The sequence below is a fragment of the Sorex araneus genome, chromosome 6, assembly GCF_027595985.1.
Source record: "Sorex araneus isolate mSorAra2 chromosome 6, mSorAra2.pri, whole genome shotgun sequence".
Taxonomy (NCBI): Eukaryota; Metazoa; Chordata; class Mammalia; order Eulipotyphla; family Soricidae; genus Sorex; species Sorex araneus.
Window position 1 is genome coordinate 20,422,658 of NC_073307.1, and position 12,664 is coordinate 20,435,321.

At 47.5% G+C, this 12,664-nt stretch overlaps 3 protein-coding genes and 1 pseudogene across 16 annotated transcripts in view; all 4 read right to left on the minus strand.

The window, feature by feature from the left end:
- The window catches only part of LOC101554848 (protocadherin alpha-C2), a 236,676-nt gene that overhangs the window by 32,431 nt on the left and 191,581 nt on the right, over positions 1–12,664 (minus strand). For all 14 annotated transcript variants that reach the window (XR_008630803.1, XM_055144075.1, XM_055144068.1 and 11 more), the window contains 2 exons: positions 7,015–7,073; positions 2,384–2,472 (listed from right to left, as the gene is read on the minus strand). Coding sequence is in view for 13 of the 14 variants with exons in the window: in XM_055144075.1 (XP_055000050.1) it covers positions 2,384–2,472; positions 7,015–7,073 (148 nt within the window). In the remaining variant the exon portion in view is untranslated. The remainder of the gene's footprint in view (positions 1–2,383; positions 2,473–7,014; positions 7,074–12,664) is intronic.
- Positions 2,395–12,664, minus strand: part of LOC105943052 (protocadherin alpha-1-like) — a 210,956-nt gene continuing 200,686 nt past the window's right edge. The window contains 2 exon segments of the mRNA XM_055144081.1: positions 2,395–2,472; positions 7,015–7,073. The gene's annotated coding sequence lies outside the window, so the exon portion shown is untranslated.
- The window catches only part of LOC101549903 (protocadherin alpha-4-like), a 176,337-nt pseudogene continuing 166,068 nt past the window's right edge, over positions 2,396–12,664 (minus strand).
- The window catches only part of LOC129406117 (protocadherin alpha-3-like), a 183,997-nt gene continuing 173,730 nt past the window's right edge, over positions 2,398–12,664 (minus strand). Inside the window, 2 exon segments of the mRNA XM_055144080.1 lie at positions 2,398–2,472; positions 7,015–7,073. The gene's annotated coding sequence lies outside the window, so the exon portion shown is untranslated.

Sequence of the window (12,664 nt, forward strand, 5' to 3'; positions counted from 1 at the left end):
GCCACCCGTGAAGAAGGCAGAGACGAAGTCTCCTTCACTCCCTTGCCTACTGCCCCGCGTGGCCTAATCATCCGGGCTGATTCATATGGAGCCAGATCAAACCAGGGTCAGCCACGTGCAACCTGGAAGGTATAGTCCCAACAACCTCTTCTGATGACAATTCATATTAAGTCCCATCATTGGGCCAGAGAGAAAGTACAGCAGGTAAGGCACTTGCCTTGTGTGTGGCTGGCCTGGATTTGACCCCCAGCACCACATACTATCCCCTATGTACTGTTGTGTGTGACCCCAAGACAGAACAAAAACATGTCATCAGTATTATGCCCAGTACACAGACAGAACAATAAGAAAACATGCACTTAAATAATATGTCTAGACACACCAAGCAAGTTTAAACTTAGAAATCAATTCCAATCTGTCTCCAAATCATACACTTAATCATTATGCCATATTCCCTCCACAAAGAGCAGAACTTATATGAGTCCTACAACCTAAAAGCACCAACGGGACAGAGCAGATGACAAAGGAGAATATTCCACTTGCTCTCGTGGGCAGAGGGTACTGAGAAGGACCATGGTGAGGCCACAGACAGTGTGAGCTCTGCCGGCTCAGTCCCCACATCTCCCTCCAGCCGGGCAGAGCCTGGATGATAAGGCCATGTGGGGCAGTAGGCAAGGGAGTGACAGAGATTTCGTTCTTGCCTTCTTTGAGGGCAGCTCCCTAGTCCTGTCTGACTCTGAAGGAGGGTCTGCATCAGCGGCAGACACCATGTCCAACAGACAGCTCTACACCACGCCAAGCAATTCCATCTCAGATGGGAACATTCTGCAAAGTTACTTCTTGGCTCCCTGAGAAACTCAGCTATAAAGCCTCTGCAAGAACAAGAAAATCCCAGAAAAAGAGGATGCCTGTCCTTCCTGGGAGCTGCTCTGATTAAGTCGTTCTCACCTTCCTAGCGGCCTCTCTGGCCAGCAGGTACATGGCAAACCCAAAACCATTTCCTCCTCCATCACTTCTTCACTCCATCATTGGCACTGGGGTTGTACATTTGTCAATGAACTTATTTTATGTTCCTCCCCATTGCCATCTGGCAATATTAGTTCTCTAATGAATTGCTTTAACTTGTTATTTTTTTCAACCAATGTGACTTTTACTTGAATTATGCGACATTCATAAATAGCAAATGCTGGCTGATCAGAATCAATGAAAGCTGTTAGACTTGCCAGCAGAAACAGGGCCTTCACTGCACGTTCCTTGGATAGCCTAATCATTTTAAAAGCACCTGATTATTTTTGGAAATATCTTCACACACTTATGTCATCTGTTATATATGTATTTGTATTTGGATAGATTCTTGCAAGCTGGCCATGCTATGAATATAAATGCTAGACGCATCTGAATCTGAAGCCACACACAGGTCTGAACACTTTGCTGCTTATAAACTGCCAGTGTTTCTCGGCCTGTCTCTAGCTCCTCATATGTAAACTAGATGTCATAAGCTTCTTGAAATATCTTCATGAGGAATAAATGAGATCACGCATGCCATGTATTTGGCAGTGTGTCTGGCTATAATCTGGCTCGATGATTAGTAACTACCGCCATCATCATCAAGTTCTCCTAAGAAAGGGTTACGGAGACACCCCCATCGTCTTGGCTGAACTCATCATTGTCCCTTTCTGGAAACTGCCACAGGGATGGTCTTCCAGGGCCATACTGTCTAACATGGTACCAGCAGATGGGGAAGCATAATAAAGGTGATGAAACGCAGGTTCAAAACACTTTCCTATGTTCTCCCAGCCACTAAGTTCTTGTCTAACTTGGAGAGTCTCCTTCCTGAATGTCTGGGTTAGGAACTGTCACCTTCAGTCCTCTGAGTAAGAACCTGCTGGCCATGTGGCTGCCCAGGGGTATGAGCCTGGCTGGGGACAGACACGGATCCATCTGTCACAGGGCTCAGACACAGGGCTCAGCTCTGATAACTCACCACTAAGGAAACCCTCCCCCCCATCCCCATCTCTCTCTTACTCCAAACTCTGAATCCATCTCTACTGTCTTCAACCAAAACACCTTGGCTAACAGTATCATCTCTGCCTAAGGCAGCCTGCCCTTCTCTGTATGGCTGAATAAGCATTTGGAAAGTCCCCGCTCATTGGGTAAAAGAACTTTCCACATAATCCCCTATGCCCACATTCACCCTTACATGATCAGTTTCAACACTTTAAGATTACTAAGCAGAAAATCAAAATAATCTTGTATGTAAGGAAGTCATAGGGAGGTGGGGAGGAAGACAAAGATGAGTCATAAGCATTACTGGTCTGACAAAAACAGGACATTGGTTGACTTTGCATAACCCAAGCAAGAAGGCAGAACCCCGGCCCTGTACCTGGTGTCGCACTAGAGACCGTTGGCCACTGCTGGTCGGGGCCACCCGGCCCAGCCCGTAGAATGCCAGCCTCCTCCAGGTGCACAGAGCTGTGGGGACAGAGACCCAGAACAGTTAGACCAGAAACATCCGTCCAGCTCCCCACACCCCAGAAAGGATGTTCCCCTGGGGGCAGTGCAGCTCCTCAGCATTTCAGCAGGAACTGCAAAGGGTTACTGCTGGGCATTCACCTCGCCTGCCCCCACTGCTCGCCTCCTCTCTCACCGCAGCTGCCTCCACTCAGGCCATAAACAGGTTTTATCTTGCTGGCAATTTGGATTTTCATTAACATCATGTGGTGTCCACTAAATCCATGGGGGCTGATTTTAACATCTTACAGCCAAAGCAGAGGAGAACTTATTTGCAGAAGCCAGTCTTGCAAGGAAGAGGGGAGGGAACCACACTAAAATCACTTGCTCTGGGGCCAGGAGGTATGGCCAGGTGGTAAAAGCACTTGCATTGCAAGTGTGAGGATCTAGATTTGATCCCCAGCCCTGCATGGTCCCCTGAACACCAAGCTCAGAGGGATGCACTAGCACCAAGCCCAGAGTCATTCCTAAGCTCTGTTGGGTGGAGTCCCCAAACCACAACATTTAAGAAATAAAATAGTTTGCTGCTAGCTGCCTGATAGCCCAATTCACATGTATGCTTTCCCCCATCTCTCTCCTTGTGTCCCTTTCCTCATTCATTTCCTGTGACTGGAGGAACCTGCCCTCCCATGAGCAGATCCCGGCTCAGAAGTGATTCTTGCAGTGCAGATGCTGCAGGGACAGACACACGGTCACAGAGACCCTTCCAAGCAAGCAGAGAGAGAACATGAATTCCCCAGGGCTGAGGCCTACTCATTTATGCAAGAAAATTAATATTCATTTATGCAAGCACACAGTCTGCCCACAAATACAGGTTGGAGTGTATACATTTTATACATAAACTTGGATGAAAGAAGGAATAACTAAGACACTAAGACTATCATGAAGAAAGCTCTTGGGGCCCGATCAGACAGTACAGTAGGTAAAGTTTTTGCCCTGCATGTGGCCAACCTGGGTCTGATCCCCAGCATCCTATTTGGTACCCTGAGCACCACCAATAGTAGTTGCTGAGTGTAGAGCCAGGAGTAATCCCTGAGCATCAGGTGTGACCTAAAAATTTAAAGAGAAGAGAAGAGAAGAGAAGAGAAGAGAAGAGAAGAGAAGAGAAGAGAAGAGAAGAGAAGAGAAGAGAAGAGAAGAGAAGAGAAGAGAAGAGGAGGGGAGGGGAGGGGAGGGGAGGGGAGGGGAGGGGAGGGGAGGGGGGAAGGGGAGGGGAGGGGAGGGGGGGAGGGGAGGGGAGGGGAGGGGAGGGGAGGGGAGGGGAGGGAAGAAAGCCCTCGGCAAAATTAGAGAATCCTTTCAAACCAGACATTAATTTACCTTCCAAATACTAAACCTCATAACTACTACTCAGGGGATAATGTGAGAGGAAATCTGAACCACTTCAGGCAGGGCTGAGGGTGGGGGCAGGGAGCCATCTCTAAATTCAGTATTTTCTTACTCTGACTTTGAATGACGTGGCGAGTGGGAATCCACTCGGGAAGCTCTGTCCCCATGCCCTTCCCCCCAAGTACCAATACCCTTCGGGTGTCCTGGGTCCTAACAGTGATCCTCTACCAGCTCAGGACTAAGCAGAATTTTCCAAGGAACAGTTACATGAAACAAGAGCTGGAAAGGCCAAGAACCAAGAACATGTGACAAAGCCAAGCATTATTTATGCTTGTAGCTAATGTACTTCACAGTCAGGAAGAAATTACAGTTCACTAACACTTTCATTTCACTCTCATTCTACTTAAATATCTTTTTCTGGTTATGGGAGGTAGGGTGGAGGAAGGAAGTGAAAAGAGACCCTGAGTCCCTTCCTAATAATACCCAGCCTGGCAGTACTGGCCTAGCCATACATTGTTGGGGACACCTGGAAGTTCTCAGGGGACAGCACAGCTACATACAGAGGTACTCAGGGGGCATGTTGTGGCAGGGACCAAAATGGAGAACTCACACTTGGAGTTATCTCCTAGCCCTTTTGTATATCTTATAGGAACACATTTGGTTCTCTCTTTTTATTAAACTTGTATAAGAAAGTGATTTGTTGTAGTATTTTATTTCAAATGTGGTTCTTAAGGTATATTTTACAGGTTGGGTACTTTTCAAATAAAGCACTAATGCAGCCGGAGAGAGCGAGCTGGTGGAGCTGGTGCCGTAAGCCATACTTTGTTCCTGCTCTGTTCCTTTGAGGACACAGACCCAGGCAAAAGCAGAAGCTGCTCTCTAACACGCATCAGGAATTTGGGGCTGGGGGGTCAGAGTGATGCTGAAGCAGATGGGGCATCTGCCTTGCACAAAGCCAACCCACACTTGATCCCTGACACCCGCATGTTCTCCTGAGCCTGCCAGGACTGATCCCTGAGCACAGAGACATGTGTAAGCCCTGACAACCCATGGGTATGGCCACCCAAAAAGGAATTCCGAGCTGGGGAGATAGTACAGAGATTTGGGTCTATGGTACCTAACTCCAACTTAATTCTCAGTGCTAAATTCCTCCCCCCACCATACCATCACTGGATATAGGCCTGGAAGCCCCAAAGTAACCCACACCCCAAAACTTGAGCAGCACAACATCCACAGGCCCTCCAGAAGGGGCTCAGGTGCCCTTTGAGCACTTATTTGGAGGTCCCCCCCACAAAAAAAAATAAAAGAAAAGAATTGCCCCTGGGAGATAATGCAAGCGGAAGCGCACAAGCCCAGCAGGTGCAAGACCCTGAGTGTGGTCCCATAGCCATACGCTCCAACGCAGCACCACCAGGTCTACCCTGGTGGCCTTGATCACCACAGGCCAAGTGTCTCCAGGAAGGTTATGGTCCTCCCTGCAGACCCATGGGCGGTTCCTTCCCAAAGGTGTCAGATGGCATCTTGAGGCTTTTCAACCTAAAATCATGCAGGGTCCAGTGTGACACTCACTAAGTCAATCCCCAATCTCCAGCCCTGGACAGTTTCTTGTTCAGAGCTTACACACAACACAATAATTTCTGCTCAATTTGTAATGTGATGGTCGAGAATGTGTTCATTAATTGATGGGCTAAAACTACTCTTACATTTACTCAACTGACTTGGAAAGGTCTCCTTAGAAAGTGATCGAGGGCAGGGAAGTTACCCATATATCATGTAAGATTTAACTCTGGGATTTATGTCATCTTATAGAAGGAAAAAATCCTTCAGGTGGTAGTGATTAGTTTCGTGGCCCTCCTCACTTGGTTTCCACAGACACCCCAAAATAATGAATCTTCTGTTTGGCCCTTGGTGCAGATGCTAGGTCAGCTCTGGGAATAATGGGGGTTGATCAATTACTGTCAAAGAGACAGAGTAGAGAAAGGAAAATTATATTTGAGCTGAGTCTTAGAGTAATGCTATTATTCAAGGTCAATCTACAGTAAGCAGATTTGGTCTCCAGATATTTGATAAAGGCTGGCCCCCGGCTCGTCTTCTGAAGAGGCCACGAATGGGGAAAGATAGCAACAAGGTGGAAAAGATAAGGAGACTTTAATGGAGGTGAACAGAAACAAGAAATCACAACCAAGTGTGACTGACAGGATCCAACTGTCGATGTATGATAGAAAACCAAGGTAGACAACAGGTCCGTTTATACCACACAACTTACTCAAATCCAAAAGCCATCACTGTTCATTATAAGTCCAGTGTTGCTGCTGAGGATGCAGCCCAGGGCCTCACATGGGCAGGCACACTTTCTACCTACCACTGAGCCCATCCCTGGGCCTTGCTGGTTTTCACTTTTACAGCAGCCACACCTGATCATACTTAGTTCCAGGGTTGGAGAGCAGTGTCCTAGGGGGCTCTCCCTTATGCTAGGCCTGTGCTCTACCACTTGTGCTAGCTCCCCAGTCATTATTATGACTGCAAGGCCTGGCAATGCGCAGGCACCTCGAGATGTCATACCCAGCAACCCAGCTGGGGCAGGGTTGAGGAGCGGGGCAGTGTAATTTGGCACCAGGGTTGGACTCGGGCCGTGCAAGGCATATGCTCTGCCCCAGCCCTTTAATCGCACTGTGGGGAGTGAGGGGAAAAGACCGGCAGTGCTCAGGTCTTAATTCTAGCTCTTCGCTCAGGGATCACACCTGGAAGGACTTGGGAGACCATCTGGTGAGGAGGGATTGCTCTCAGGCTGGCTTTGTGCAAGAAAGCACCCCACCCACTGTAGGGGCTCTAGCCCCTAATTACAGTTGTGGTTTTTTTTTATTATTAAAGAAAAGGACAAGAAGTTCAGTTTGAGAAGGGAAAAGAGGAGCTGGGATTACTTCCCCACAGACGTTCTGATCAGAGAAAGAATACAGCAGACTGACGGGAAGGGGCACGCTTGCCAGCATTTGGCAAGCACCTGGCACTGACCACACTCCTGTTTCAAGGAACCGCCACGCAGACAAGAGTAATCGCATCCCCTGGCAGAGGAGCTGCTGCTTCTCCCTTCTGACAAATGCCTGGCCCGTGGAGACTGAATTTATCTGAGCAACACACACATCCCTCCAAGAGCAAGACAGAAGAACGACATACCTGTGCATGCCGGCTCTCAGGGACGCAGAGTAACGCCAGTCAGGGTTGGGCTGCCGCGGCTGCAAAATCATAAAGAAGATTTTGTTAATATGGGGAACGATGACTGGCCCGGAGACAGTGCTCACTGATGAACTGTTTCTCAAGCACATCCACGTGTGGAGAAGAAAGTGTTGCAGGGCTGCTTGTGTGCTCCGCTTTATGCTCTTCAGGGATGGCCCATTACCTAGTGGCAGGTCTGTGACTATCCTGCCTCTGTGGGTGCCGTTTCCCCAGAGCACAGGCTCCCTTCCTGCGTCTGTCTCACTCCACTTCCAGGGTGTCCCTTCTTCCTGGCATGCACTGCTGCAGCACATCTGACCAACTGCAGTGTAGGAAAGGCAGCACCAGATGCAGCAGGGAGCCAACAGCTGTGACCATCCAGTGATCTGGAAGTGACCTCACCTCTCTCCACAGTGCTCCTGAGCCGCTGGCTTCCCCAGCACAGACAAAACATGGCAGAAAACTACACTAAGCGATGCAGGGTGGGACAGATTTGACCCCTCCCTTTCCCCTGTCCCACCCCCCATGGGAAGGGAGACAGCTTTGGGGCAGGAAAAGCTGTTGGTGGTTTTGCCCTCAAGCATCCCGCTGAGGAAAGATCCCCCCATGTGCAGGTCTCACAGTGATCCCGCTGGCCTGGCAGGACTGCAGACAGTGCACTCAGCTGCTGGCATTGCCCACTGCAGCATCTGACCTGGGAGGGACACGCTGGCCAGAGCCCACCTCTGCTGCCACTGAAGAGGAAGCAGGAGGAGAAAATAGCTTTCGGTGGGCTGCGCCCCTCCTTCGTTTCAGTCAGTGCCCAGAAATCTTCTGGGACAGACCTCCCTCTCCCAGGGCTCTCACACGGGCACTCCCTGAACTCTCTCTGAGCTGAGGGATGGGGCCATGGAAGATACAGTCTAGAGTTTCCTCTGGATAGAATGATATTTGATAGAAACAAAACCACAGCAATACTAATAGGCTACAGCAAAATGTTGGTAATTCTTTTTTTTTTTTTTTTTTTTTTGGTCACACTCAACAATGCTCAGGGCTTACTCCTGACTCTGCACTCAGGAATGACTCCTGGAGGTGGTCTGGGGACCACATAGGATGCCTTGGATCAAACCTGGCTTGGCCACGTGCAAGGCAAACCCCCACCCCCACCCCACCGTACTACAGCTCAGGCCCCAATGTCGGTAATCTTTGCATGTTCTTCAAGCCCGTGTTTTGAACACATATTTTGCTTGCTTGCTTGTCTTTACATCTGTTTGCTTTTCCCACTGTGTTCTTTCCTAAACATGTAGTTTTTTTCTTTTTAATCCCCCTCACATCTTTCTAAGTTTCAGTAACAATTATCTGGCTTCAGCATTTCGCCTCCTCCTGAAATTCTTTCCTGTGAGAGAAAGGTGAGGGCCCTAGAATGAGGTCAGGACTGGCTCTCCTTTCCTACAAAGAGCAATTTCTCACTCCAACCAGAGTCCATGGCTCCCTGTCCATCATCTGCCGTGGCGGGCAGAACAAGCGGAATCAGGCACAGCTGGAAGTGAGCATCCACACCAGGTAGGTGCCAGTGGCAGACTTTACCAATCCCGACCCTAGTCAGGCACCCTACTGAGTGCTGGTGGCCAAGGTGGGTAAAGCAGAGAGTTGGAAGCCTCTTTCGAGTCTGCCTCCCTTGCTCCCCACTCTACCCAGCTACCACCAAGAGTTACTTTCAGGACAAGAGTCTGCCATCATCCAAACTTCAACTTGTTGCCAAGAAAGCTTTCTCTCAACACACTAAAAAGAAAAAAAGTCAGTAATTTCTTATTTTTTTTTGGCGAAGGGGAGTCCACACCCAGTGTTGCTCAGTACTTACTCCTTGCTCTATGCTTTAGGGATCACTCCTGCAGGGCTCAGGGGAGCACATGGGGTACCCGGGATCAAACCTGGGCCGGCCTCATGCAAGGCAAGCGTCCTCCCCTCTGTACTATGGCCCTAGCCACTACTCCTCTCATTCTCACAGTTCATTCAAAGGATGCCCCGTATTTCAGAAACACCCTCCACACAGTCAGGAAAGACATGCTCAGCTTCTCCCTTCTATCCAGTCTTTAGGGTGGCTACATGGGTACTCAAGGCCAAAATAAAGCAACAGCTCCAGGATACTTTACCCCCTGGATCCCCATTCACTACCTGCCCTCCCTGCTCCCATTCCACTCTGCTGGCAAGCGAGGAGTTGGCAAACCCTTGCAGCCTTGGCTTTCAAGTTCACAAAATGCTATAGATGCACCATGTGAAATAGCAGAAAGCTCCCCACAGGTGACGTGGAGGGGCTCCCACTTTCTACCAGGGGTGTAAGAGGGAACAAAGGAGAAAATATTTGCAAATTCTTTTGTAGACCAGAAAGCAGGCGCGCAATGCGTCTCATTAATCCTCTCCCCGGCTCTCTCCTTCCGCAGCAGCACTAATGGCAGCTTGTCAGCTGTGAGAACCTTCCTTCAAGAAAGACTCTGACATCTGTTGAGTAAATGTTGCCAATTTTTTCTATGACTGGGTAACATTGCTGATGGAAATTGCTTCGACTTGAACTTTGGTGCTGCGACTTGATCTTTGGAATGAAATCACCAAGCCTCATTTTACAGAAAGACACAGTTCTAGTAAGACTGACCAGGAAATAGTTCCTAACACAAGCTCATTTCCTCAACAATCTTTCATTTGTCAGGCAGATATTTTCTGTAATAGTCCATCAGCATCAAGATGCTTCTCAGATTTATTCTCCTAGTTTTGAGAAGCCAGCAGGCAGTGAGGAGACAGAGAAGGCCAATACAATGGCTCAGTTGTAGACACCACTTGGATCAGCACCACAAAAAACAACCAACAACAGCAACCAAAAAAAATTTTATAGGGAAAAGGTAAGGAAGCAATCAACAAGTTTTAAGTATCTCCACAACACCAGACAATAGACCAAGCACTATGTGTTTATTAAAGCATTTATCCTAGTTCAGATCTAAGACTGTTGCCTTGATGGACCTTTCTCTGGGATTAGTTTATTATTCAGCATAGTTGGTGAAAGTTTAAGACAGGCAAGCAGAGGCTGTAGAAGTAACAGTGAATGGGATGAGCAGAGGGTGCCCAGAACGTTGCAGCTTCAGGTGCGCATGGTGGGCCTTAATTCCCATTCCCCACAGATCAAGGATGAAAACCGGCTGCCCTGGGGTCCAGTTAGAATCAAATTTATATGGTACATAGAGGAAAATGTAGGCAGAACTCTCCATGACATTGAGGCTAAAAGCATCTTGAAGGATGAAACACCACTGACTATGCAAGTGGAAGCAAACATAAGCAAATGGGACTACATCAAACTAAGACGCTTCTGCACTTCAAAAGAAACAGTGACCAAAATACAGAGAGAGCCCACAGAATGGGAAAGAATATTTACCCAATACCCATCTGATAAGAGATTAATATTCAGGATATACAAGACACTAGTAGAATTGTACAAGAAATAAACCTCAAAAAAATGGGAAGAAGAAATGAACAGAAGTTTCCTCAAAAAAGAAATACAAATGGCTAAGAGGCATATGAAAAAATGCTCCACATCGCTAGTCATCAGGGAGATGCAAATCAAAACTACAATGAGATATCATCTCACACCACAGATACTGGCACAAATTCAAAAGAACAAAAGCAACCAGTGCTGGCATGGATGTGGGGGGAAAAGGGACACTCTTTCACTGTTGGTGGGAATGCCTACTGGTCCACCCTTTCTGGAAAACAATATGGACAGTCCTTCAAAAACTAGAAATTGAGCTTCCATATGACTCCAGAATACCACTTCTGGGAATATATCCCAAGGATGCAAAAAAGCACAGTAGAAATGACATCTGTACCTATATGTTCACTGAAACACTGTTCACAATAGCCAAAATCTGGAAACAACCAAAGTTCCCTAGAACAGATGACTGGTTAAAGAAACTTTGGTACATCTACATGATGGAATACTATGCAGCTGTTAGAGAGATGAAGTCATGAAATTTGCTTATAAATGGATATAGACACAAAGAGTATCATGCTAAGAGAAATGAGTCAGAAAGAGAGGGACAGACATAGAATGACCGCACTCATTTGTGGAGTATAGAATAACATCACATGAGGCTGAAACCCAAGGACAGTAGATACAAGGGCCAGGAGGATTGCCCCATAGCTGGAAGCCTGCTTCATGAGCGGAGGGGAGAAGACAGATGGAATAGAGAAGGGATCACTAAGAAAATGATGGCTGGAGGAATCAGTTGGGATGGGAGATGTATGCTGAAAGTAGATAATGGACCAAACATGATGACCTCTCAGTGTCTGTGTTGCAAGCCATAATGCCCAAAAGTAGAGAGAGAGAGTATGGGGAATATTGTCTGCCATGGAGGCAGGGGGAGGGTGGGAAAGGGGGGGTATACCCGGGATATTGGTGGTGGGGAATGTGCACTGGTGGAGGGATAGGTGTTTGATCATTACGTGATTGTAACCCAAACACGAAAGCTTGTAACTATCTCATGGTGATTCAATAAAATTAAAAAAGAAAGAAAGAACAGTGAATAGGGCACTTGCTTTGCATGCAGCCAACCCAAGGCTGCATCACCAGGATTAATTCCTGAGTGCAGAGCCAGGAGTAACCCCTGAGCATTTCTGGATGTGCCCCCCAACCCAAAACAACAACAAAAAAGGAAATGTGGCCCCCCCAACCAAAAAAAAAAAAACAAGAAGAAAGGTGATCATCTGGGTGGAGTGACAGAATCAGAGTAGGCCTTTGTATCTGACATTGAAATTAGAGCTCTGAAGTAGGAGGGCGTGTTCTTCAAGCAAGAAAATTCTCCACGGAACATCAGGGCCTGAGAGGAGGCACTAAGAGCTAGAGAGGCCTTCAGCCAACAGAAAGACAGTGGGGCTCTCCATCCTCAAGGCTCTGAATTCTGCCAACAGCCTGCACGAGCCTGAAAGCAGAATCTTCCCCAGAGTCTCCAGGAGCTGACATGTGAAAACTGGAGCAGAGAACCCCCTGCACATCTCACAGGACTCGGAGATAAGTGAGTGTTGTCTCTGAACACTAATTTGTTGTCATTTTTGTTACAAAGCAATAGATAATGAATATCTTAACTGTTGGTCAGTAACCAAGGGGAAATATAACACTGGCAGGGAGGGGTGGGCCACACCCAGCAGCTTTCAGGGTTTAGTCTTCAATTTTGCTCAGGGATCACTCCTGGAGGTGCCTAGGGGACTATATGTGAGTCCAGGGATCAAATTAGAGTCAGCAGACTACAAGGTAAACTCTTTAACCCTTGATACTATCTTTCGGCCTGAATACTTGTACACATGTGCACAGACACACATTCTGCACAATAACATTTTAAATGATAAGACAATAAATAAGGAAATTCTACATGAAATATCTCTGCAATCATTTCCAACCCTTAATCCATAGAGCAGGAAAAATAAAATGAACATAATTTGAAACATACCTAATGGGTTCCACAACAGAAGTGCTAGGTTGACTTAATTCTAGTTCACAGCCTGCAAACACAGCAGTTCTTCCCTGCCTGTGGGTTTCACTTCCCTGGAGCCCGGAGTTCTCACTCTGCAAAGCCATTAAGGAACTCAGTTT